The sequence below is a fragment of the Ovis canadensis genome, chromosome 12 (assembly GCF_042477335.2).
Source record: "Ovis canadensis isolate MfBH-ARS-UI-01 breed Bighorn chromosome 12, ARS-UI_OviCan_v2, whole genome shotgun sequence".
Taxonomy (NCBI): Eukaryota; Metazoa; Chordata; class Mammalia; order Artiodactyla; family Bovidae; genus Ovis; species Ovis canadensis.
Genome location: NC_091256.1, coordinates 62,204,582 through 62,229,864, shown reverse-complemented (window position 1 = coordinate 62,229,864; position 25,283 = coordinate 62,204,582). Strand labels below are relative to the sequence as shown.

General features: G+C 37.6%; 1 protein-coding gene across 4 annotated transcripts in view; it reads left to right on the top strand.

The window, feature by feature from the left end:
* Positions 1–25,283, top strand: part of SPEN (spen family transcriptional repressor) — an 87,905-nt gene that overhangs the window by 50,824 nt on the left and 11,798 nt on the right. For 3 of the 4 annotated variants that reach the window (XM_069545921.1, XM_069545922.1, XM_069545923.1), the window contains 7 exons: positions 10,272–10,432; positions 11,705–11,905; positions 15,572–15,723; positions 18,266–18,391; positions 18,745–18,858; positions 19,719–19,832; positions 21,888–21,988. In XM_069545921.1, the coding sequence (XP_069402022.1) occupies positions 10,272–10,432; positions 11,705–11,905; positions 15,572–15,723; positions 18,266–18,391; positions 18,745–18,858; positions 19,719–19,832; positions 21,888–21,988 (969 nt within the window). Of the gene's footprint in view, positions 1–10,271; positions 10,433–11,704; positions 11,906–15,571; positions 15,724–17,414; positions 17,529–18,265; positions 18,392–18,744; positions 18,859–19,718; positions 19,833–21,887; positions 21,989–25,283 lie in introns of those variants that run through there. The other variant, XM_069545924.1, reaches the window with a different exon arrangement.

Sequence of the window (25,283 nt, the reverse complement as noted above, 5' to 3'; positions counted from 1 at the left end):
CCAGACTGAACAGTTGAGTATTTCTTTCCTGATTTTCTTATAAAACCAAAAAACCACAGACTTAATTCAGCAATTCAGGTTATATCAGAAGTGGTGGAGTGTAAAATGAAATTAGGATCACATCAGACCATCTACTGAGCTAGTGGGGTTTTTGTTTTGAGTCTTGTTTAAACTTTCTGGTGGGCTCAGGACCCTTCTATATTTTTAAATTGCTGAGCTTTTGTTTATTTTGTACTGTCTCTTGACATTTTGCCATATTAGAAATTTAAACTTTAATTTGAAATTTTATTGATTCATTTGTCATAACTTTTTTCTTTCCTTTTAAATTTTAATAGTTTATTTGAGCAAAAATCTAGTTGAATTGGGCACTGCCAAACTGGAAGTGGTTAGGAGTGCTCCATCAACAGGAGCTGGAGGGAAAGATTTTTATGGAGAAAAAGCAAAGCAGAAAAATTATTTGATCAGTTATAGCTTTAGTATTTGCCTTATTTGGAAAAGCCTAACTGGCTGTTGGTTATTGGTTGTCCTTAGGTTTGATTTCCTAATCTTGAGGCATTTGCAGGGTTAGGTTTGGTTTACTTATGTAGGGCTGTAAATTATTAGAGCCACCTCAGTCTGATGGTTTCCTTGCTTAATTAACACCCTCCCCCCTTTTGGCCCTCTTCTCACACAGGAGAGTTTAACCAAAAATTTGGTGTAAGTGCCACTCTTGGTCACCATCACGTTGTTTTTGTCTGGGTGTGAAACTCATAGGTTATGAGTCTGGTCTGTGAAAGAATTGTTTTTGCTGTTCATCTTATTTGTATTGCTGATGACTACAAACATGAATTTAAGACCCTTGAGAGATTACAGCCCACCAGGGAGAGTGTAATGATGACTGTCAGTTGGATAATACCAAGAGACTAGAATGCTCCTTAAGGCTCCCTGGGAACCAGCCAAGTTGGTATCTAATAAAGCAAAGAATGTACCCAAAGGGGCATTAACTGGTCTTAAGTCAAGTGGCTTCTTTGTTAATTTCCTGTGTTTCCTCCAGGATCAGAGGGATTGATCCAGATGTAGCAGGAGGTATTCGCTATGGCATAAACTTATGGCTTGTTTTGCCAGTAATTGAAAGCAATTCTGTTATCCAAACCACCTGAGCAAGAAAGTCTAGGGGCTTTTGTTGTGCGACTATGGCCTTACTGGTAGATTTAGTGGCAATTGCCAGAGTTAAGGACATTGTCTTCCTGTGCGTTTGCAGAGGGAAAAAGCTAATGGCACAAAGACAAACCGAATAGTTTCATATTGGAGACAAGGATCTTCATCCATGCTCTTGGGAGAGCCATCTACCTCAACTTGTCTGCTTCTGGGGGGGAAGCTCCAGAGTCAGTTTAAATTTTAGCTCTCTAGCTGGGTGACACATCTCAGCAGATAGCTAGATTCTCATAACTACTTCTGTATTCAAATTGTGATTATAAAATTTTTATATGAGAATATGAAGACAATGTGGCCTCACACAGATACATAATTGAAATAGGGAGGACCTCAGAGACCCTCAAAAGGACCTTGGAGATCCCCATGGGTCCTCACACCACATTTAGAGAACTGCTGCACTAAAAATGTAAGATTGTCTTGAAAATTTGGACTTGTGAAAAACTGGACCTGAAGGGATTATTACCTGGTATGATGATACGTTCTGTTTAAGAAATTAGATCATTTTACCCTTTCACTTTATGGAAGCCCCAAGGACAGCAGGTACATTTTGAATTGCCCAGGCCTGATGGAAAATCTGCACTTGGCATCTTTTATCTTAAGCTTATATATTGACTATAAATAGAGAAAAAATTGTTAGTTGCGTGATAGAAGAGAAGAGAGATTGTTGGAAAGTTGTCACTTGAGATTATGTCTGCTTTTAACAAATCAGCCTTCATAACTGTTTTAACTGCCAAGTTTTTTAGTCACTTTCCTGGTTCCTTTAAAAAAAATCCACTTAGGTTGGAGAAGACTCTTTTGAGAGTCCCTTGGACTGCAAGGAGATCCAACCAGTCCATTCTGAAGGAGATTAGCCCTGGGATTTCTTTGGAAGGAATGATGCTAAAGCTGAAACTCCAGTACTTTGGCCACCTCATGCAAAGAGCTGACTCATTGGAAAAGACTCTGATGCTGGGAGGGATTGGGGGCAGGAGGAGAAGGGGACGACAGAGGATGAGATGGCTGGATGGCACCACTGACTCAGTGGACAGACTCCAATATGAGTCTGAGTGAACTCCGGGAGATGGTGATGGACAGGGAGGCCTGGCGTGCTGCGATTCATGGGGTCGCAAAGAGTCGACAACGACTGAGCGACTGAACTGAACTGAGCTGAGGTCATATTTTGTTTCCTAATTTGGTGAAATGCTTTTAATATTCCAGCTTAAAAACAGCATAGATGCATATTTATCATAATCGAATGTTTATAAATGCAAGTATATGTGTGTGTGTGCCATTGGATGTTACTCTTGGGTGGGAACAAACTTATCCCCGAGTCATCTCATAAATGGGCTTCTCAGGTGGCTCAATGGCAAAAGAATCTGCTTGCAATGTAGGTGATGCAGGAGACTAGGGTTTGATCCCTGGGTCAGAAAGACCCTCTGGAGGAGGAAATGGCAATCCACTCCAGTATTCTTCCTTGGAAAATTCCACGGACAGAGAAGCCTGGCAGACTATGGTTCATGGGATCGCAAAGAGTTGAACACACTGAGTGACTGAGCACATCTTATAAATAGACGTATGCAGTATCTTGACATTTAAGAGTCAAATGCTCACTGTAGTTCTGTGTATAAAATGTCTGTGGAAACAGTGACGGTTACTTATTTGACAACATAATTTGGTTTAAGAGAATCCTGGCATCCCATATTCTGTTTGCTTATCAAGAATTACTGTGTAACCAATCACTTGTATTTCTCCACTACGGACAATTTCGATCAGATCCACTTCTTAGTTTTCTGAATAAGTTTTCTTTCAGGGAGGAGGGAGGGCTGTGTCACATGGCCTGCAAGACCTTAGTTCCTCGACCAAGGATAAACCCTGGGCCTACAACAGTGAAAGTGCAGAATCCTAACCACTGGATCAGAAGGGAATTCCCCTTAGTAATCGTAATTTAAAAGTTTTAAGCACATACAAGAAATAGTTCGGCCTTAATTGTCTTATATGCTTAGGAAAAGTGTAACTAGATTTCTTTTAAATTGTAATTCTTTCAGGTTCTTTACCATTTAGAATTTTTAAGTGATATTGAAAATATAATACTGATACGGTCAGGTAAATTTTTATTTATAGTTTTTTTATCAAACTGAAGTTGACTTACAGTGTTGTGTTAGTTTCAGGTGTACAGCAAAGTAATTCAGTTAAACATCGGTCAGTTCAGTCTCTCAGTTGGGTCTGACTCTTTGAGACCCCATGGACTGCAGCGTGTCTAGGTCTGATATAGCTTTTCTTCCAAGGAGCAAGCATCTTAATTTCATGGCTGCCGTCACCATCTGCAGTGATTTTGGAGCTCAAGAAAATAAAGTCTCTCACTGTTACCTTTTTTTGTTTTTCAGATTCTTTCTCCTTAGGTGTGCTCAGTCGCTCAGTCATGTCTGACTCTGTGATCCCATGGACTGGGGCCCACCAGTCTCCTCTGTCCATGGGATTTCCCAGGCAAGAATACTGAAGTGAGTTGCCATTTCCTTCTCCAGGAGATCTTCCTTATCCAGGGATCGAACCCATGTCTCTTGTGTCTCCTGCATTGCAAACAGATATTTTACCCACAGAGCCATCATTGGAAGGCTTATAGGTTATTACAAAATACTGAGGATAGTTCCCTGTGTTATATAGTAGTTGGTTATCGACTTTATATATAGTAGTGTGTGTATATATTAATCCCAAACTCTTAATTTACCCTCCCTTCCACATTCTTTTTTATGGCTGAGTAACATCCCATTGTATACATACACCAGATCTTATCCATTCATCTGTTGATGGACACTTAAGTTGCTTCCATTTCTTGGCTTTTGTAAATAATGCTTCAGTGAACATTAAGGTGCATGAATCTTTTCAAATTATGGGGTTTTAAAAAATATTCATTTAGTTGGCTACATGGGTCTTAGTTGTGGTATACAAGAGCTTCACTGTGGCACATGGGCTTCTCTCTAGAAGAAGTCTAGCCATTACCCAGACTCTAGAGCACATGGGCTCTCTGGTTGTGGCAAGTGGGATCTTAGTTCCCCGACCAAGGATCAAACCCACATTTGCTGCATTGGAAGGTGGAGTCTGAACCCTGGGACCACCAGGGAAGTCCTCAGGTGTGTTTTTTCCTAGATATATTCCCAGGAGAGGGATTGCAGAATCCTATGGTAGCTCTGTTTTTTAGCTTTTTATGGAACCTCCCAGTGTTCTCTGTAGTGGCTGCACCAATTTAAATACATTTCCAACAGTGTAGGAGGGTTCCTTTTTCTCCACACCCTCTCTAGCATTTATTATTTGTAGACTTTTTGATGAAATATTCTGATCAGTGGGAAGTGATACCTCAATGTAGTTTTGATTTGCATTTCTCTAATAATTAGCGATGTTGGACATCTTTTTGTGTTCCTCTTGTGGCCCAGTAAATTTGAAGCCCACTTTCTTAAAGCTATTAGTTGATGCATCTTCATTACCAATACTTTGGACAATTTAGATTGGAAAGCTTCCTATTAACTATTCTTGGCTTTTAAGAAACAACTAAAATACTATACAGGCTTCCCTGTATAGTATGGCTCAGCAGTACAGAATCCCCCTGCAATGCAGGAGATGCGGGTTTGATCCCTGGGTGAGAAAGATCCCCTGGAGGAGTAAATAGCAACCCACTCCACTATTCTTGCCTGGGAAATCCCATGGACTAAGGAGCCAGGTGGTCTACAGTTCAAGAGTCCGATTCAACTGAGCAACTGAGCACAAAATACTATACATTGTGATTTTTCAGTTTTAACAAGATTCTGAAAATAAGAATTTTTAAAAGTTAAAATTGACACAAAAATTCTGAGCATTTGGTTTTTATTTCAGTTTATAGGGCTAAAAAGTATTTGGGGACCTGTTTTGATTCAAGATCTTGAAATCCACACTATATTTAACAGATTACACTGGAAATATACATTGCAGTTTTGGGTTAGCATATTAAAATCCAAACTCAAAGGTTATATTGTTTTTTCATTTCATAATTAATTTAAATACCTTTCCTTCTTTTTAGTTATAACTCCAAATTGATCAGCAGATATTTCTGCCAGTTAAATTTTATATCTTGTTTCAGAATTGGTGTGGTAGCAGGAAATTAAACAAAAGTGTGATGACATTTCTATCATTGTTTTATGCCTTCAAATCATTATCATTGATTCCTCTGCATGTTAATGACATAAACAGAACTTTGTTGGCTCATTATTTTGGTACCCAGAAGTTCTGCTTCTGGCCATATTTGTTTACATCTTTCCCCACTATTGCTAAGGAATTTTGATGTATATGTATATGGTAGAATTGATAGTAAAGTGTTTTCCTTAATGGTGATTTTATGGTTCCTTGAAATTAAATTGATAAGTCACGTACATATTTTATATTGTAGTCATCTGGTGACCTTATAAATAATCTTGTATTGCTTGGAGTATGTAATACATGTAACAACCTTGTTTTTTCCTTCCGTGCTAAAAACAGGAGATTAATTTTGTTAACCCTTGATTTGAATGGGGCTTCCCAGGTAGCAGTAGTAGTAACGAATCCACCCGCCAATGCAGGAGATGCAAGAGACTTGGGTTCAATCCTGGGTCAGGAAGATCCCTTGGAGAAGGGGATGGCAACCCACTCCAGTAATCTTGCCTGGAAAATTTCATGGACAGAGGGGCCTGGCGGGCTACAGTCCATGGAGTTGCAAATAGTGGGATACAACTGAGCACACATGGGTTAATTTGAATGAGAGTAGTGTCCTATTTCGGAGAAGGCAATGGCACCCCACTCCAGTACTCTCGCCCGAAAATCCCATGGATGGAGGAGCCTGGTAGGCTGCAGTCCATGGGATCGCTATGAGTCAGACACGACTGAGTGACTTCACTTTCACACGTTGGAGAAGGAAATGGCAACCCACTCCAGTGTTCTTGCCTGGAGAATCCCAGGGATGGGGGAGCCTGGTGGGCTGCTGTCTATGGCTGTCTATGGGGTTGCACAGAGTCGGACACGACTGAAGCGACTCAGCAGCAGCAGCAGTGTCCTATTTGGGCTTCCTGGTAGCTCAGCTGGTAAAGAATCCACCTGCAATGCAGGATACTCTGGTTCACTTCCTGGGTTGGGAAGATCCCCTGCAGAAGGGACAGGCTACCCACTCCAGTATTCTTGGGCTTCCCTGGTGGCTCAGATGGTGAAGAATCTGCCTGCAATGCAGGAGACTCCTGTTTAATTCCTGGGTCAGGAAGATCCCCTGGAGGAGGGCATGGCAACCCACTCAAATATTCTTGCCTGGAGAATCCTCATGGACAGAGGAGCCTGGCGGGCTACAGTCCATGGGGTGTCAAAGAGTCGGACACGACTAAGTGACTAAGCACAGTGTCCTATTCAGTTTGTTGACATTGTTGAGTTGCTCAGTTGTGTCCAACTCTTTGTGCCCCCTGGACTGCAGCATGCCAGGCTTCCCTGGCCTTCACTATCTCCTGGAGTTTGCTCAAACTCGTGTCCATTGAGTCGATGATGTCATCCAACCATCTCATCTCATTCACTTAGTAATTGTAACACTACTTTTACTTTATAACTTAGAAAAAAATTTATTTTTATTGATGGGAAAACTGAAGCCCAGTCATTTCTAGGAGGCCTGATAGTGATGACTTGTGATTCTGTCTTGTGGCTTTTATCCATAGTAGTTTGTATTTTGTAACTCAGGTATCTCCTTTTGGCTGTTACTGGCATAGGTTTATTTCTTTTGTTTTAAACTGCAGAAAACTCTGATAACTTCATAAAATTTTTAATCTTTTGCCTTATTATGTGAGAACTAAATAAAAATGCTGTGTAAGTTGTATTTTTTTAGGGTATTCCACCCCCCGGCTCCAACCTGAGGTATTAAAGAAGCAGCAGCAAGTTGGTCTCAGTTCTTGGAGTTTGGACTTACTCATCTGACTGATTCAGAGTTTGTTGTGGATGTGAGAGCTCTAGTCTAAGTGCAGATGACAAAAACTATTGAATTTTTCTTTTAGGGAGTGTGCCTAAGGTAGATTTACCACCTGTGCCCCAACCCCCATCCTGAGTTGTTTGCTTAAAGGGTTAAGTCTTCCACTATAAGGAGCTGAGAGTATGAAGCAAAATTTCAGAACCCTGTAAATAGCTTTTTATTTTTAGTGTATTTGGAAATGCTATAAAAGAAAGCCACAGCAGTCTTGCACATGGAGTACTGAAATGATAATTTAATATTTCTCACATGGTTCTTGGGCATTATAAATGTGTTATAATGCCTGTCTTTTATTCTGAGTATGTTGCCGTGTTGGTTATGTTTTCTCCTTGTCTTTCTTTTTTCCCAGGATTTATTTTTAGTTGGAGGGTAATTGCTTTACAGTTTTGTGTTGGTTTCTACCATATATCAACATGAGTCAGCCATAGGTACATGCACATCCGCCCCCTCCTGAACCTTCCCCACCACCTCCCACCCCATCCCACCCCTCTAGGTTGTCATGGAGCAGCAGGTTTGGGCTCCCTGCGTCATAAAGAAGATTCCTGCTGGCTGTCTGTTTTGCAGATAGCAGTGGGCATGTTTCAGTGTCACTCGCCCAGTTTGTCCCACCCTCTCCTTGTCCCTGTGTCTACAATCCATTCTCTGTGTCTCCATTGCTGCCCTGCAGATGTTTATCAGTACCATCTTTCTAGATTACATATATATGCGTTAATATATGATATTAGCTTTTCACTTTCTGACTGACTTCACTTTGTATAATAGGCTGTAGGTTCATCCACCTTATTAGAACTGAGTCAGATGAGTTCCTTTTTATGGCTGAGTAATATTCCGTTGTGTATATGTACCGCAACTTCTTTATCCATTCATATGTTGATGGACATCTACGTTGCTTCCATGTCCTAGCTATTGTAAATAGTGCTACAGTGACTATTGGGGTACATGTGTCTTTTTCAATTATTATTTTCTCCGGGTATATATCCAATAGTGGAGTATTTGGATCATATGATAGTTTTATTCCTAGTTTTTAAAGGAATCTCCATACTGTTCTCCATAGTGGCTGTATCAATTTGCATTCCCACCAACAGTGCAGTCAGTTCAGTTCAGTTCAGTTGCTCAGTCGTGTCCGACTCTTTGCAACCCCGTGAATCGCAGCACGCCAGGCCTCCCTGTCCATCACCAACAGCATTTATTGTTTGTAGATTTTTTGATGGTGGGCTCTGACCAGTGGAGTGATACCTCATTTGTAGTTTTGGTTTGCATTGCGATTCATGGGGTCGCAAAGAGTCGGACACGACTGAGCGACTGAACTGAACTGAACTGAATAATGAGCAATATTGAGCATCTTTTCCTGTGGCTGTTTTTTGTTTGGGTTGTTTGTTTTTCTGGTATTGGGCTAGACGAGCTGTTTGTATATTCTGGAGGTTAATCCTTTGTCAGTTGTTTCATTCGCAATTACTTTCACCCATTCTGAGGGTTATCTTTTCATTTAGTTTGTTGTTTCATTTGCTGTGTGAAAGCTTTTAAGTCTAATCAGGTCCATTTGTTTATTTTTGTTTTTATTTCCATTACTCTAGGAGGTGGATCAAAGAGGATATTGCTGTGATATATGCCAAAGAGTATATTGCCTGTGTTTTCCTCTAAGAGTTTTATAGTTTCTGGCCTTACATTTAAGTCTTTAATCCATTATATTTTTGTGTTCAGAAATGTTCTAGTTTCATTCTTTTGCATGTAGCTATCCAGTTTTCCAAGCACCACTTATTGAAGAAGCTATCTTTTCTCCATTGTATATTCATGCCTCCTTTGTCAAAGATACGGTGGGCATAGGTGCGTGGATTTATCTCTGGGCTTTCTGTCTTGTTCCATTGGTCTGTGTTTCTGTTTTTGTGCCAGTACATACTGTCTTGATGACTGTAGCTTTGTAGTATAGTCTGAAGTCTGGAAGATTGATTCCTCCAGCTCCATTTTTCTTTCTCAAGATTGCTTTGACAAAACACAAATTGTCTTTTGTGTTTCCATATGAACTGAAATTTTTTGTTATAGTTCTGTGAAAAATACCCACTAGTATTGTGATAGGAATTGAATTGGATCTGTAGATTGCTTTGGGTAGTATAGTATTGATTCTTTCAGTTCAAGAACATGGTATGTCTCTCCATCCGTTTGTGTAATCTTTGATTTCTTTCATCGGTTTTATAGTTTTTTCCATACAGGTCTTTTGTCTCTTTAGGTAGGTTTATTCATAGATATTTTATTCTTTTTGTTGCAATGATGATCTCCTTTTCTCTCAACTGTGATTTTCTTACACTTCAAGGTTTGTATTAAACTGAAGAGAAAAATTAAATTTCATTGACTCTCATTTCCCACATTATTCACAGAGAAAAGAGCCTAACTGACAAGACTCTAGTAATTTGTATAATGTTTCTTTATTAATCCTTCAAAAATTTAAACCTGGAAAATTATTTTGAATGTCTGTTTTCTCCTAAAAATTAGTATCCATGAGGTGGTGGTAATGGTAGCAGTAACAATAATAGTAGCAGCATTGCCACTTCATTTATTTCTTGCCAGTCATATTCTGAACTCTAGACCTGTGTGTTTTTTTTGTTTCTTAACCTTGTGAGATAGGTACTATTATTATTTCCATTTTTACAGATGTAGAAACTAAGGCTTAGCAAGAGGTTAAGTGACTTGTCCAAGGATACATGCTGTATGTCTGAGTCGGGATTTAAATAGACATCTCTGAATCCAAAACTCATATATCCACTATTTTATTAACATTACTCTTAAGTCATGTGTGTTTACCAGTCTTGTTTTATTTGGAAAAAATTGTTCAGATTTTGCACAGAACAAAACATTTGTCTTTCGGTGGCCTATGGTGGCAAAAGATTGTTACTTTTACTTCCGCATTCTTAGGCCAGTGTGTGCTGTCTTCTGTGATCTCTGAAGGTAGAGTATGAAATAGATGTGGAGAAAGTAGGGTATCCAGAAAACCCGGACCTGAAATGTAGACCTTTAAATGATTGCCGCTTGTTGACTATAAGAAGTTTTATATGTGATTCTTTGTTGGTTTTCTCACTTGTTTGTTTTTTTCTTTGCCCATCTGTAGCACTGATTCCAGCAGTAGTTCAAGTGATGACTCTCCAGCCCGATCGGTTCAATCTGCAGCAGTCCCAGCACCCACTTCCCAGTTGCTTTCATCTCTGGACAAAGATGAGCCCCGTAAAAGTTTTGGGATCAAGGTTCAGAATCTTCCAGTGCGCTCTACAGGTAAAATTTTGTATTGCTGTACTTTCTTCTCTGCTATTTTTGGGGAATGGGAGAGCAATGTATGTTTTCTACATTGTATAGATTTTGTTTAAATCTCTCTGTCTCTCTTATTCTGACTGTGTGGGTAATATTTTCTATTTGTCTTTCAGCTTTGACTCCTTTTTCTTTTTGTGGTTCATTGATATTTAATGCCATGTAATAAAAAGCAAGTGATTATAATTTATATAATTTCTAAGTTGTTACATATGTAAGATTGCATGTTACTTGTACCTAATTATATAAACATATATATACATATTATGCATATTATATGCATTTACACACATGAAGATTGTATGGTGTGTGTTATATAAAGAAAGCATGGTTCATTTTGAATAAAAATGCTTTCTGGATTAAATATTTTTATATTAGGAAAAGTTTGGTACAATGAAATTATAGAAACACTATTTTGAGTTAGATTTACAGTGGTCTGGAGTCCTATGAAATAACTTAGACATAAAAAAATTATGCTAGGAAACCCTTGTCAATATATTAACATTTTAAATGAAGAAAGTCATGAATAATGACTGTATGTAGTTAAAAGCTCTATTGTAATTTTTATTCCAATTTTTTTTGACATTTGCTTATAATGTAGTCCTATTGCTATATCAGGCATATATTGAGTATGTAAACAACTGTTAGTAGATGGTCAGACCAACAAAGACCAAACTAAGTATGTCTTGCTAAGTGCATTTCAGTGATTACTTATTTATTAAAATAGCCTGTGAAACCTACATACCAGGTTTATGAATAGGTTTATGTATATTTGTGAAGTTTTTATCATGAAAATTTTAAACTCACCCAGAGTAGAAGAAATAGCAAAATGAAACTTCCCTTACACCATACCAGATTTAAAAATCATCAGTGTTTTGCCACACTTGCTTTAACTGTCTCCATCTTTATTCTTTCCTGTTCTTGTTCCCTTTTTATCCTAAAGTGAATCCCTGGTGTTATTTCATTTCACACTATCTTAAAAGATCTGTACATACGAGTATTTTCCTGAGTAACCATGCTATATCATTCTAGCACATAACCAGTAATATCTTTTAAAACCCAGTTTATTTTCAGAATTGTTCAGTGGTCTCTAAATGCATCTTTAGAGTGGTTTAATTTGAAAAAATAATGTTTTAATGCTAAATTAGGTCAAAAGTCAGGTTAAAGACTCAGTAGCTTACATTTTGAGTTCTAACTGTATTAGAAAAATGAGCAACTTGTTTTTGTTTGATGGTTTAGATACAAGCCTTAAAGATGGCCTTTTCCATGAATTTAAGAAATTTGGAAAGGTGACTTCAGTGCAGATACATGGAACTTCAGAAGAGAGATATGGTCTGGTATTCTTTCGGCAGCAAGAGGACCAAGAAAAAGCGTTGACTGCATCAAAAGGAAAACTTTTCTTTGGCATGCAGATTGAAGTAACAGCATGGATAGGGCCGGGTAAGAGACAGTGACAGCTCTCTTAACACACGTTCAGTGTCTTCTGTTTTAAAGAGCTGTTGTTTATTAAGTTGTTGCTCAACTTAATAAAATAGATTGTTTTGGTTCAGAAGGCGTGAAGATTGTTTTTGTAAAAGGCAGTTCAGGCCCTTGTTGAATCCCCCCTCCCCCAAAGGATTGAATTGATTGAGATAAGGTGGTAGTTCCTAGGAGAATGACAACAGAATTAGAAAACAGACTACATCAATTTGAGGGACTAGTTAGACCAGTTTTGTTTCCATTATGCTCTGCACAAATTGGACCTGTTAGTCCAATTTCCATGACCTTGAAAGATAATGACAGATTGATTATATGCAGCCCGTTGAAAATTTCAAGGGGACATTATATTGCTCGAACCTACCTGTAAGACTTGTCTATTCTAAAGCAGGAAGTCTTGTCAGACATGACGTGGGTCAGTGTTCTTCCTGTTTCAGAACCACCTGCAGTGCTTGTTTGTAATGAAGATCTTTGATCCTACCCTCGCTTACTGGTTTAGAATTTGCATGCTCAAGTTTTTAAAACCCCTGATTTACTTGTGAGTAAATCTATAGAGGAGTGAGCAGAAATGTTAACTTTATGCATTCGCATAATGTATGCGTAGGACAGTTGAACTTTAAGAGTGAGACTTTGAGTGGAATTTATAGGATAAACATAGCCCATTTTCTTGGAATATTCATTTTATTTGACAACTAAGAGGAAAAAAATAGAATTTCTCTGATAAGAATGTGTGTTATTTGTATATTAAAACAGGCACAGAGTTGTTAGAATGAAGACTATAAAATATGCTTAATTTTGTGGTAAAACAGGAATTCAAAGGAATATTATCTTTTCAAAGGAATTGTTAATATAAGTTATGCCTTCCCATTCATTTCCTCCTCCGTGGAGTTTGAGATGTGCTGCCTTAACTTATACTGGGCTAAGGGCAGCTCAGGAGTTCTTATTTAACACATTTTAAACAGTCAGAACTGACTTTGAGGAATAATATTTAGAATGTCATATAACCTGTACAAGTTTTTAGAGCCATATATACATATGTAATTTTTAATTAGTGAGGCTCTAACTCAGGGGCATTATCAATAAATGACCCTCTAATCTCCAAGTAGTGGGCTTAGCTTGAGATTTTTAGTGGGAAAAAAAAACAGACAACATTTGGGGTCTTTGCTGGCAGTCTAGTGGTTAAAACTTTGTGCTTCCAGTGCAGGGGTCTCAGGTCCCATCCCTGGTCGGGAAACTAAGATCCCACATGCTGCACAGCATGACCAGAAGATTGAAAAAAAAAAAATCAGTTTACCTAATTAGTTAACACCCAGGATGTTAACTGGGCTTTAACCACCAGCCACTGAAGATGTTGAGATGTTTTTTTAAGCTTCCCTGGTGTCTCAGACGGTTAAAAATCTGCCTGCGGTGCAGGAGACCCAGGTTTGATCCCTGGGTCAGGGAGATCTCCTGGAGAAGGGCATAGCAACCCATTCCAGTATTCTTGCTTGGAAAATCCCTTGCACAGAGAAGCCTGGCGGGCTACAGTCCGTGGGATCACAAAGAGTCAGACACTACCGAACCACCAGCACTTTTACTTTTATTTCATTGAAGGTGTTGAGAAGTTGGATTGGTTCAAGCATAGCAAAGCCAAAGATACATTTCCCAAATGGGACAGCATTGAAAGATCAGTTGAATGCGTTATTTGAAAGCTGTGTAAGGACATTTGGTTAGAATTAGCTGTTGGATGGTTGTCATAAATGTTTTATATTGAAATGTATGGAGCTGATTGCTTCCTTAGGTCAGAGACCACTTGGAATTAAAAATAGCCAAGTCCAGGAAACTTAACTTTGCTGACAGACCTCTGGTGGCTTCAAACATTGTGCTTTTTTACTCCTTTGCTGCACAACATCACAATCCCCTCAACATTTCAGTGATGTGTAGGCAGTAAGAGTTAAAACTGGTCATGAAGGCTGAAAGACACACTCCGAAATTTTTACTGAGCTGTTTGGTGGAAATGAAGCCATTGTAGATTGTAATGGTTGCAAATCCTGCTTTCTCATTCTGATTCTGCTTTTTCTGTTTTTGACGGCACTAGGAGGCTTGGGAGATCTTAGTTCTCCCGATCAGGGGTTGAATGTGGACCACAGTAGTGAAAGCCTAGAATCCTGACCACTAGGCCACCAGGCCAAGGGAACTCCCCTGATTCTGCCTTTTAAAGTACAAATCTCAAGATGTGTCTGAATTATTTTTTTCTCCTAAGTGAAATATTTCTAAGTATGTACTCTCCTAGATAATTTTAAGACCTTGTTGAGTTTAAAATGAGACATATCCCCTGTGAAATAAGATGAAAATGTAGGTAAAGATAGGTGTAATGAGCACTGAGCAGTTTCTGGGTCCATCTGACTGAATATATACTCTCTGACTGAATATATACTCTCTGATGATTGGGTGAGATTAAGCTCTGCTACCGTTAGAGCTATTAAACTGGAATCTGGAGTGAGATGTATTCTGGCGTAGTTCACCCAGCAGCTCAGAAGTTGAGTCTTTTTAAAAAATCATTGTTGTTGTTGACATCATCAGTAATGTGGCTGGAGCTAATGAACACTTTGTTTTAGTCAAATTGATTAAATACTAACGTTTTTGGATGGCTTTGTTTTACATTAAAAAAGAGAGATATCATACAGGCCATATTCTGATTGTTATCCAGAAAATGTTGAAAGCCCCTAACTTGTTGTTCAGTCACTCAGTCGTGTCCCACTCTTTGTGACCCCATGGACTGTAGCCCGCCAGGCTCCCTGTGCATGGAATTTTCCAGGCAAGAATACTGGAGTGAGTTGCCATTTCCTTCTCCAAGGGATCTTCCTGATCCAGGGATCAAACACACATAGAAGACAGATTCTTTACAATCTGACCCATGAGGAAAGCCCATCCCAAGTTAAATAGAACTTCAGAGAAAGCCCATGATTGAGTTAGACATTGAACCACGACTTTGATCATAAGAAAAAAAACCTTAAGAGTAATTTAACCTCTTTCTATTTGTCATTGGGTGCCGTGCAACACCAAAAGAAGATATTTTGTAAGCGTTACTTCAGTCAGTTTTCATATAGTTACTATTCTTGTATCTAAAAATTGCTGTATTTAGATAATTGGGTATGACAAGCATAAAATGCTAAATATTTTACAAAATATTGAAAAGTAAATAAAACAAATAGTGAAACTGGACTATTTTTAGCTGAATTTTTAATGTTTATTTCAGATTTAAGGATTTCAGTTTTATAGTCTGCATTCAGAGCCTACTACATAATTTTTAAACCTAAGATTAGGCTTAAATAATTGCCGTTTTCCACTGGTGGTTAAAACCTATTTCTGTGATAGTGATTATCTTTTAAAACAAATCAACTGAAATGGAAATTCAGTCTACTTTTCTGTTTGAAAGGTCAAGGTATTAACTTTCTCTTAATTTTTTGGACATGTTTTTCTAGCCTCTATATTCTTCTTTTGCTTTGGAGCTGTTTCTGATGGTATATATGATTTTTCAGATTACATGAAAATTAAGCCCTGTATAGCAGAGATTTGATTTCTTAAAGTAGATTTTCCCATGATATATGAGTAAACATTAAAACACTCTCTGCCCCTTCCCACTTACAGAAACGGAAAGTGAAAATGAATTTCGCCCCTTGGATGAACGGATAGATGAATTTCACCCCAAAGCAACAAGAACCCTTTTTATTGGTAACCTTGAAAAAACCACTACTTACCATGATCTTCGCAATATCTTCCAGCGCTTTGGAGAAATTGTGGTATGTTGTTTTTTTTTTTTTAAACAATGAAAACAGTTTTAAATCTTTGTCATAAAACATACAGCATAAGTACAGCTTATATTTGGAAAAATGTATTTAGATGTTATAATGAATATTTTTCTCACTTGCCCTATGTGTTTTTAACTCCTGCTAAAAGATGATCTGGCAAAACTCATCAGGGACTGCTTTATGTGTATGTATAAAAATATATAATTGTCTTTATTTACATATGTATTTTCCTTTCTACTTTTCTTATCTTTGTCCATTGGATGCTGTTTTAATGCCATCTTTAGTCCTGTGGGTTGAAAGAAAAATCTGGCCGAGAAAACAGAGCTGCAGATTAGTATATGATTGATTAGTATATGATTCTTTTTATTACAATGCACGATAGAAATACCTTGGGAATTATTGGAATGTGGTTGTCGTGCTGGAAGCTCGGTTCTGTTTTGAAGTTTTAATTAGAATCTGTTTAAATTATGCAAGTCATTGTTTGACTTAGAGATAGAAGGATTTTTCTGTTCTCCATGATTTAAGACTTGAGTCAAATTATAGTGAAAATAGTTTGGTTACAGTTTGTATCCTTAGATATACTGTATTGTGTTATGCTTGAAAAAATAGGAAAATTACTTCTGTCCTCCTAGACTTTCTCTAGGATATCACAGTTAATAATTGTGAAGAAAGTAATATATTTGGACTTTGGAGAGCAAAAAAAAAAAAAAAGTTTAAGTAGAAACAGCTATTGTACATCTTTTAGGTTTGTGTATATGTGATGTCCATTTTTCCATTCTTACGTATACACTAATGCTCTAAGGAAAAGATTCTTAATATTTTTTAATGGCATAACCTAGTCTTGTGAATAAAATATTATTTGTGCTTGTGGCTGAACAAAACTTCATCTTTAGGGGCTTGAGAGAAGAAATTGAAGTGGTTGGCAGAAGTGAAGCAAAAACAGAGAAGCTATTCAGGGAGAGATACCAACAAAACATTCATCTTTCTTTTCTGATTATTTAACTTCTCTTATTTTTGTGAGGGTACTGTATCCTCTTAATTCCAGCTCTACTGCCTACCTGGATGGGTGACTAGACGCTCAGTTACCTCTCTGGGCTACAGCTTCTTCTATCTTTAGATCACAGTCTGTTATTTATTTGTTTTTCGGCTTTGTGAGACTATGAATTGATAACATTTTCAAACATACTTTTATTTGAATGTAGCTGCTACCATAAATTTTAAAGGAGTATAAAAAGTTGAATTTGGGCATGTGGATATATTTTCATCACCGGGGTTGCTAAAAATGGAATGATTATTGTGTTTTAAGAGCTATGCTTGTCAATAAGGCGGACATGTCAGTATTCTATTTGCAGACTATTATCTTGTTTGCAGTTGCTCATGATTGTCACTGTTTTAATGACATACAAACCTTTGGAACATGGTCTGCTGCTTATTGATAACAGATTATGCTATAACAGAACCTTTTTAGTGAGTTAGCCCACCATCGTTCTTTGGGAAATATAAATGGAGCTATCCTGAGTTATTACATTTTATGTAATGATGAAAACAGCTTCCGTTTAACATTACTTAGAAAAATTTTGAGTATAAATTATTGCTTTTTTTTTAAGGACCCGTCAAACAGTTCTTTAAATGCATTACTCATTTTGCTCTGTTTCAGGTTTTGATTATTGGCTTGTGACCCTTAAGGAGGCTTAGATAATCACAATACATAATCTGCAATATATGGCCCAGCTCATTATTGTTTAAGTACAAGTTTTGCCATCCAAGTGTCTGGTTTCTCTGGACCATTTTCATGTGTAAGCCAGGTTTTTTCACTACCTCCTCTAAGTAGGCAGGACCAGAGTGTCAGATGTGACAGCAGGTTTTGAGCATTCCAAAGAAATGGGGATATTCCTTTATGTAGAGTGTTTCTTTAGTCCAGGGATGGTATTCTAATGCATCTTCACAGAGTAGTTCAGATATTTATATAGTCCATTCATTCTGGGTATGAGAGATTATTACTACATTTGTCAGTCACCAGGTTTGATTCAGTTAGATATACTAATAGAATGAAGCTTCTGATTCAGGATTGCATATTTTAAATCACTTTTTGAAAATTTGACTTCTTTATCATTGTTATTCTTCCCAGATGCTGTATTTTAAATGGCTTGCCCCTAATAAGGATTTTAGATATTGCAGAAGGGAATTATTTGTTAGATTTTCATTAAATAGGCTACCTTTTACTTCTTATCATAAATTTCTCTTAACACAGGTATTATGGATTTAAAATTTTGAGTTTTGAGTTGCATTGCAGTTGCTCTTCTGCAAAGAGCTTCACGTGAGAAGAATTTCATGGTTTGTGACTACAAATGTTGTGTTAAATAGATTTTTAGGCTATTTACAGTTGCATTAAGATGTATAATTGTAACTAAGCAGGTGGTTTGGGAGGAATCTGATTGTTTTGAGAACCATGTAGCTCATATGGACTTGATTTATTCTGATTTATTTTTTATTGGCATATCACTAAGTGGTATCCATCCATTGTTTTTTTCAGGATATTGATATTAAGAAAGTAAATGGAGTCCCTCAGTATGCATTCTTGCAATACTGTGACATTGCCAGTGTTTGTAAGGCTATTAAGAAGATGGATGGGGAATACCTTGGAAATAATCGTCTCAAGGTAAAGGAATTTATATAAGTTACTGTGCTGTTAATATTTGCTGTGTTTTTTTCCTCAAGATTTGGAGATGTTTTGTTTTGGTATATATGATTATTTAAAATTGTAATAGTACAGTTAGATAACCATAAAGGTAATAAACTTCTTTGCATCCTTATCCTGTTATACTATAATCTGAATTAATACTTGCTTAGCCAGGCAGGATAAATTTTGTGTAAATTTTTGTTTGATTTTAACTTGATTCCCACTTGAAGTGGTGGTTTGATAAGATTCCTACAGAATACCAGTTTTTTCACAGTTTTTGTTGTTGAATAATTGGTGGCTTAACTAATAGAAATTTTGCCTTTTGTATTCAGCTGGGCTTTGGAAAGAGCATGCCTACAAACTGTGTGTGGTTAGACGGGCTTTCTTCAAATGTGTCAGATCAGTATTTAACGCGACATTTTTGCCGATATGGGCCTGTGGTAAAGGTAAGTGGGAGGCTTGGGTATGTGGCTTTAAGTCACTACTGACTTCCTTTCTTTTGGTATACTATCCTTGCAGACCCAGTTTCTAGTGCTGACTTTTCTTTAGTAACTCATACATTAAAATTCTCTTTTTTCCAAAATTTGATGTAGAAGAGCACTTGCTTATGATACATTTTGAAAAAAAACTATATCGAACCCATCAAAATGATTAATTTTGGAACCAGTCTGCAAAATACTGTTAAATAGACTGTTGCTTAGGGATTTCTATAATTTTATCTCATTAAATTAGTCTGATTATATAATTATTCACATTCACACATATATGTCATTAGACTTGATTTTTTAAAAAATGATTTTAAAAAACACTCATACAACAGAATATTCATCCAACCAATGTTTGTTGTGTAACCTTCACCAACATAACAGGAAAAGGGTTTCTGGACCCCATTCCATGTGAAGGTAAAGATTTTAACTTCTTAAAAGTAGATTTTACGTTGTGGGAGGTGTGTTGCATAACTTTGACATTTCTTTAAGTGTAGCTTTTGTTGTGTGGAGAAACAGTTTTTTGGTCTGGTGGTTTTTTGTCAGTACTTGCTTTAATATAGGACAGTACTCAGTCAACGTAGAAAAAGAATACAGAAAAACAAAAACAATATACCTCATGCCACAATATCCACAAATCTAAACAGTTCCTATGACATTTTGTTGTGTTTTTACTATAACATGCATCATCAGGAAAAACAAATTTTTTTCTGGAATAAAAAAAACATATATTTATTCTTGGCAATGTGTTAGTGACTTAGGATTTTGTTGGGACTAGCACAGAATTTTGTTTAGACTGATGTTGTTTTGTTTTTTTACAGGTGGTGTTTGATCGCTTAAAAGGCATGGCCCTGGTTCTTTATAATGAAATTGAATATGCACAAGCAGCTGTAAAAGAGACCAAGGGGAGGAAAATCGGTGGGAATAAAATAAAGGTGTGCAGAATGACTTTAAGCAGAACCAAAACAAAATCATGTTTGGATCCCAACCTGTTAATGATTGGCATTTTGTTGGCTTACAGCACATCTAGTATATGTCCTCAGTTTTCAAGAGCGATATTACATTGTTTACATTTGGCTACTTCCAGTGGTCATGTATGGATGTGAGAGTTGGACTGTGAAGAAAGCTGAGCACCAAAGAACTGATGCTTTTGAACTGTGGCGTTGGAGAAGAAAGACTCTTGAGAGTCCCTTGGACTGCAAGGAGATCCAACCGGTCCGTTCTGAAGGAGATCAGCCCTGGGATTTGTTTGGAAGGAATGATGCTGAAGCTGAAACTCCAGTACTTTGGCCACCTCATGCAAAGAGTTGACTCATTGGAAAAGACTCTGATGCTGGGAGGGATTGGGGGCAGGAGGAGAAGGGGACGACAGAGGATGAGATGGCTGGATGGCATCACTGACTCGATGGACATGAGTTTGAGTGAATAGAGTTGGTGATGGACAGGGAGGCCTGGCGTGCTGTGATTCATTGGGTTGCAAAGAGTCACGACTGAGCGACTGAACTGAACTGAACTGAACTGAAGGACACAAGAGTCCTTTAAAAGGTTACCACAGAACCTTCCCTAAAAATCCTCATTCGAGGAAGTATGCTTCCCTACACCCTGGGTTCCTGGTGCTCACGAGTGAGCTATCAGTGTAGGCTGCACTCCCAGGAGCTCCAAGAGTCAGTCCAGCTTCTTGAATGATCCTCTCGATCTTTTTTCTTCTTCTCTTAAAGAGTGGGTAATCACTGAAAGTATGATCTTTTGTCTAAGTATTTTTATTTAAAAACTTTTGTTCATAAGAGTTTCAAGGAATTCATGCACTTAATAACTCTGATGGTTAGATTAAAATCAGTCTTTTTAAAATAAGATATCGATAGATGGTGAATATTATGCTTTAGTGACTTGGAGGCCCCACTGAGTAAAGTTTAAATGTTCTTCCATATTTTATGTTCTGACTGTGGTTCCAGCAAATTTATGCACAAGATGTTGTTGTTGTTTAGTTGTTCATCATATCCAGCTCTTTGCAACCCCATGGACTGCAGCATGCCAGGCTTCCCTGTCCTTCCCTGTCTGCCAGAGTTTGCTCAAACTCATGTCCATTGAGTCGGTGATACTATCCAACCATCTCATCCTCTGTTGCCCTTTCTCCTCCTGCCTTCAGTCTTTCCCAGCATCAAGATCTTTACAACTAGTCGGCTCTTTGCATCAGGTGGCCAAAGTACTGGAGCTTCTGCATCAGTCCTTCCAGTGAATATTCAGGGTTGGTTTCCTGTTGGATTGATTGGTTTAATCTCCTTGCTGTCCAAGGTACTCTCATCCAGCACCACAGTTCGAAAGCATCAATTCTTCAGTGCTCAGCTTTCTTTATAGTCCAACTCTCACATCCATACATGACTACTGGAAAAACCATAGCTTTGACTAGAGGACCTTTGTCTGCAAAGTGATGTCTCTGCTTTTTAATACGCTGTCTATGTTTGTCATAGCTTTTCTTCCAAGGAGCAAGCGTCTTTTAATTTCATGGCTGCAGTCACCATCTGCAGTGATTTTGGAGCCCAAGAAAATAACGTCTGTCACTGTTTTCATTTTTCCCCATCTATTTGCCATGAAGTGATAGGACCAGATGCCATGATCTTATTAGTTTTTTGAATGTTGGGTTGTAAGCCTGTTTTTTTCACAAGATATTACTAGATTTAGTTGGTCTGATTATTTAACTGATGGCCTAGAATCCTGATAGGTATGTTTCCATTTTTGATTTTGCTTTCTCTACTTCTTCAGGATTGGGTTCTGAAACTTTAAATTATAATTCTTTATCAAGATTTCTGTAGAATTTGAGAATTTTCAAGTTAAAAAAATACAGAGTTATGAGGACTATTTCACTTAAATGAAATTTAAGTTACGTTTTCTTGAAATTTATCCAGAAGAAGAATTTTCAACTTTGGTAACACTTTCCATCATTGAAATCTGAAAGTTGCATTAAACACCTGCTATTCATTTTTTTTTTAAAGGTGGATTTTGCAAATCGAGAAAGTCAGCTGGCATTTTATCACTGTATGGAAAAATCTGGTCAAGATATTAGAGACTTTTATGAAATGTTATTGGAAAGAAGGTATGTATTTTCAACCTATCAGCATAGCTTGAATTTTAAAATTTCTAGTACATAAAATTTAGACGAGATTAAGTTCTGTTTTTCATCCCTTATTGCTACTCTCATTCCTCCCAAACTTATTCCTTTTATTATCCCCACGTATGGAAACACATTAAAAATGGATTTCTCATGTAGCTCATGGGAGTTGGGTTAACCTTATCTACATTTTCTCCCTGAGAATACTCATTAAAAGAGTTACTCCTTTCCAGATTATAACTTTATGTATAAATCATCATGCCTTACACATTTAAATTAAACATGTTGAAATGCATTATAGACTATTAAATGCCCAGTGTATTTAGTAATGACAGCATCCAAGTTGTCACCATGTATGAGCTCATAGAATTAATTGAAAGAACAAAGAACTTTCAAAAGACTATCAAGAGCTTTGTTTTATATTCTGATCTCTTAAATAATTTGTGAATCAGAAAGCCAAAGTTGTATAAATTAATAACTTTAGCTATGTAGAAAGTAAACAATCCTTGGGAATTCCCTGGCCTTCCAGTGGAAGGACTTGCTGCTTTCCCTGCCATGGACCTGGTTTCAATCCCTGATCAGGGAAGTAAGATCCCACAAGCCACATGGCACGGCAAAAAATAAAGTAAACCTTGCTTATCTTTGTTAATGTTTTCAGTCATGGTTATGTGGTATTTGATATTTTTTCTGCTGCTTGTGGGAATTGTAGGAACCATTACAGTTCACAGTCATTTAAGGTGTCACCATCTAAATCAGGCTAATGCTTAAAATTGTATCAGAACCGATGATTAATTCTTTTTGAGACAACATTTATCAAAACACCCTGACAATGTCAGTAGGTTCTTCACAAGCTGATCACATTTGAAAATGGAAGCTATCTTCCATATGATAAAGCTGTTTGTCCAAACTTGCCTCTGTGATTAAGTCTCCTGGAATGTTTCTACTAGATCTCCACCCCTGTAGATATGTGTTAGACAAAAGACTATTTGAGAAATGCCTTTAGACACTCAAGTTCAAGTATAAAAGGGCTCTGTGACAAGGATTGAGGCAAATCCTGATCATGCTCCCAGAAACCTATCAAGTGCATTCCCTTTTTATTGCCTCCTCTTGCTACTTCATTTTTGTTTAAATCAAAGAAGGTATATATTTCTTTTTCAATTACTCATGGTGTTTAGTGTAATGGTCGTTAACTACTTGAGCGGTTTTTTAATGAAAAATGTCCGATACAGCCAAATTTCCCAAAGGGTGAACTTCTAAGGTGTCAGTGGTTTTTCCACTAGTGGATTGGAATCCACGTTCTAAATTTTTCTGTGTGTGTGAGAGAAAGAGAATGAACTTATGTAAGAACATAGTCTACATATCCTCTACAGGGAGGATTCTCCATCCTCCCCACCCCCACCCCCGCAATCTGAAGTCATTGTTAATACTTTAAGTGCTTATAGGAACTCTTAGCCGTAAGTGAGTGGAATACGTGTTGATGATCTAGTGGCACTTGAGACATAAAACTTTCATTAAAATTCTCTGTGTGTATGTTCAATATTTTTAGAGAACAGTGTCTTACGAGGGTTGGATAATGTTATATCGGTGTTAATTTTTGAATATTACCACTCAAATTAATTCATTTTACTGATGATCTGGCTCTGGCTTTGTTCTTTGGTTATTTATCCCTGTTGAATGGAGTTTATCTCTAAAGTAGGAAGCATGAGGGTGTAGGACTTCACTGTGACCCAGTTTTGCCTCATTTGGTTTCAGATGGTAGTGTTTTTAGAATGCATTCCTTTCAGTAGAGCTTAAGAATCTTTGCCTTTTCCATAGAGTGGAAGGAAGTCATGCCACTCAATAGTTGATGAATAAGTGGGGGGAAGAAATGCTTTACCCCCTAATGACAGTTCAGCTCAAGAAAGCAAGCGATGATTCAAGTTTCGTAGGGCTCTGCAGTTTAAAAGTATTTCTTTTATTCCCTTAAATACAGTGTCAGGGAAATAGTGCTGTGACTCTTCTCATGTGTTACCTATGGTAGGAACTGATGATCAGATGACTTTGCTGATAAGGTCACAGGCTCCTAAGCGATTGGGCTGGAAATAAACCCAGTGCATTTAGTTTACCTGCTAGTGCATTGAGTCTTACAGGTTGCCAGAGTGATTCTCAGCACAAATTTATGGAGTCACATTATGCTTTAGATGAATTTCTCACCTACTTATGGTAGTTTGGATATTTTGTAGTCATGGGAACAGCATTCTCTGAAAACCTGACCTTTCAAAGTCCCCCTGGGTCCTGCCAGAGCCTTTTGTACATAGTACTAGTGTGCAGTTTTTTTGTCTCTTGCTAGAGTTCCTTGATGGCAGGAACACTCATTTCTTTTGCGTACAAAATCGTCATTTATTAAACTGAACAGTGTAGCACTAATGTTTACGTATATACCTTTGACTTCTGTGACTTTTTTCTTTCACATTTTGGACATAGTTTTAGTTTGCTTATTTTAGAAAATACCTGGAAGCCATTTTTAAACCTACTTTTAATGCAGGCAGTAAACTTACAGCCATTCTTGATGTCTTAACCACTTTATATTAGAAAGCTTAGGGAATTCCCTGGTGGTCAGTGGTGAGGACTCTGCACTTTCATTGCCAGGGGCTTGAGTTCAATCCCTGGTCAGGGAACTAAGATCCTGTAAGCCATGGTGTGATCAAAGGAAAAAAGGAAGCTTATAGTGTGTTGGTAAAGCATCTGCCTACAATGCGGGAGACCCGGGTTCAGTCCCTGGGTCAGGAAGATCCCCTGGAGAAGGAAATGGCAACCCACTCCAGTATTCTTGCCTGGAAAATCCCATGGACAGAAGAGCCTGGTAGGCTACAGTCCATGGGGTCGGAAAGAGTTGGACACAACTGAGCGACTTTCTTTCTTTTATAGTGTGTTCTCCTTTACATGTGAAAGTGATGCTTCTTTGGAGTTTGTATTTATGGTGATAATGAGTTAAGTCAGCCTAATTTTTCAAAATGGCTGGCCAGTATTGAGGCAGAGAATCTGATTCCTATGGAATTGTAGAGGGATCATCTTGAGTTGGTCATCCTATTAAATGAAATATCATAGATGCGTCATAAATGATTCTCTTTGAAATGATAAAGTTCAGTATAAATGCATATAATAAGGTGCTATTGATGCTTCCAGTGTTGAATGCTAAGTCTAGATGCTTCATTTGCTCTTGAAAATGGGTTAGAACATTGCCCAGTAGCAACTTTGACATACTTTTCTCCGGTTCATTCTTTCAACAAATTTGAGTACC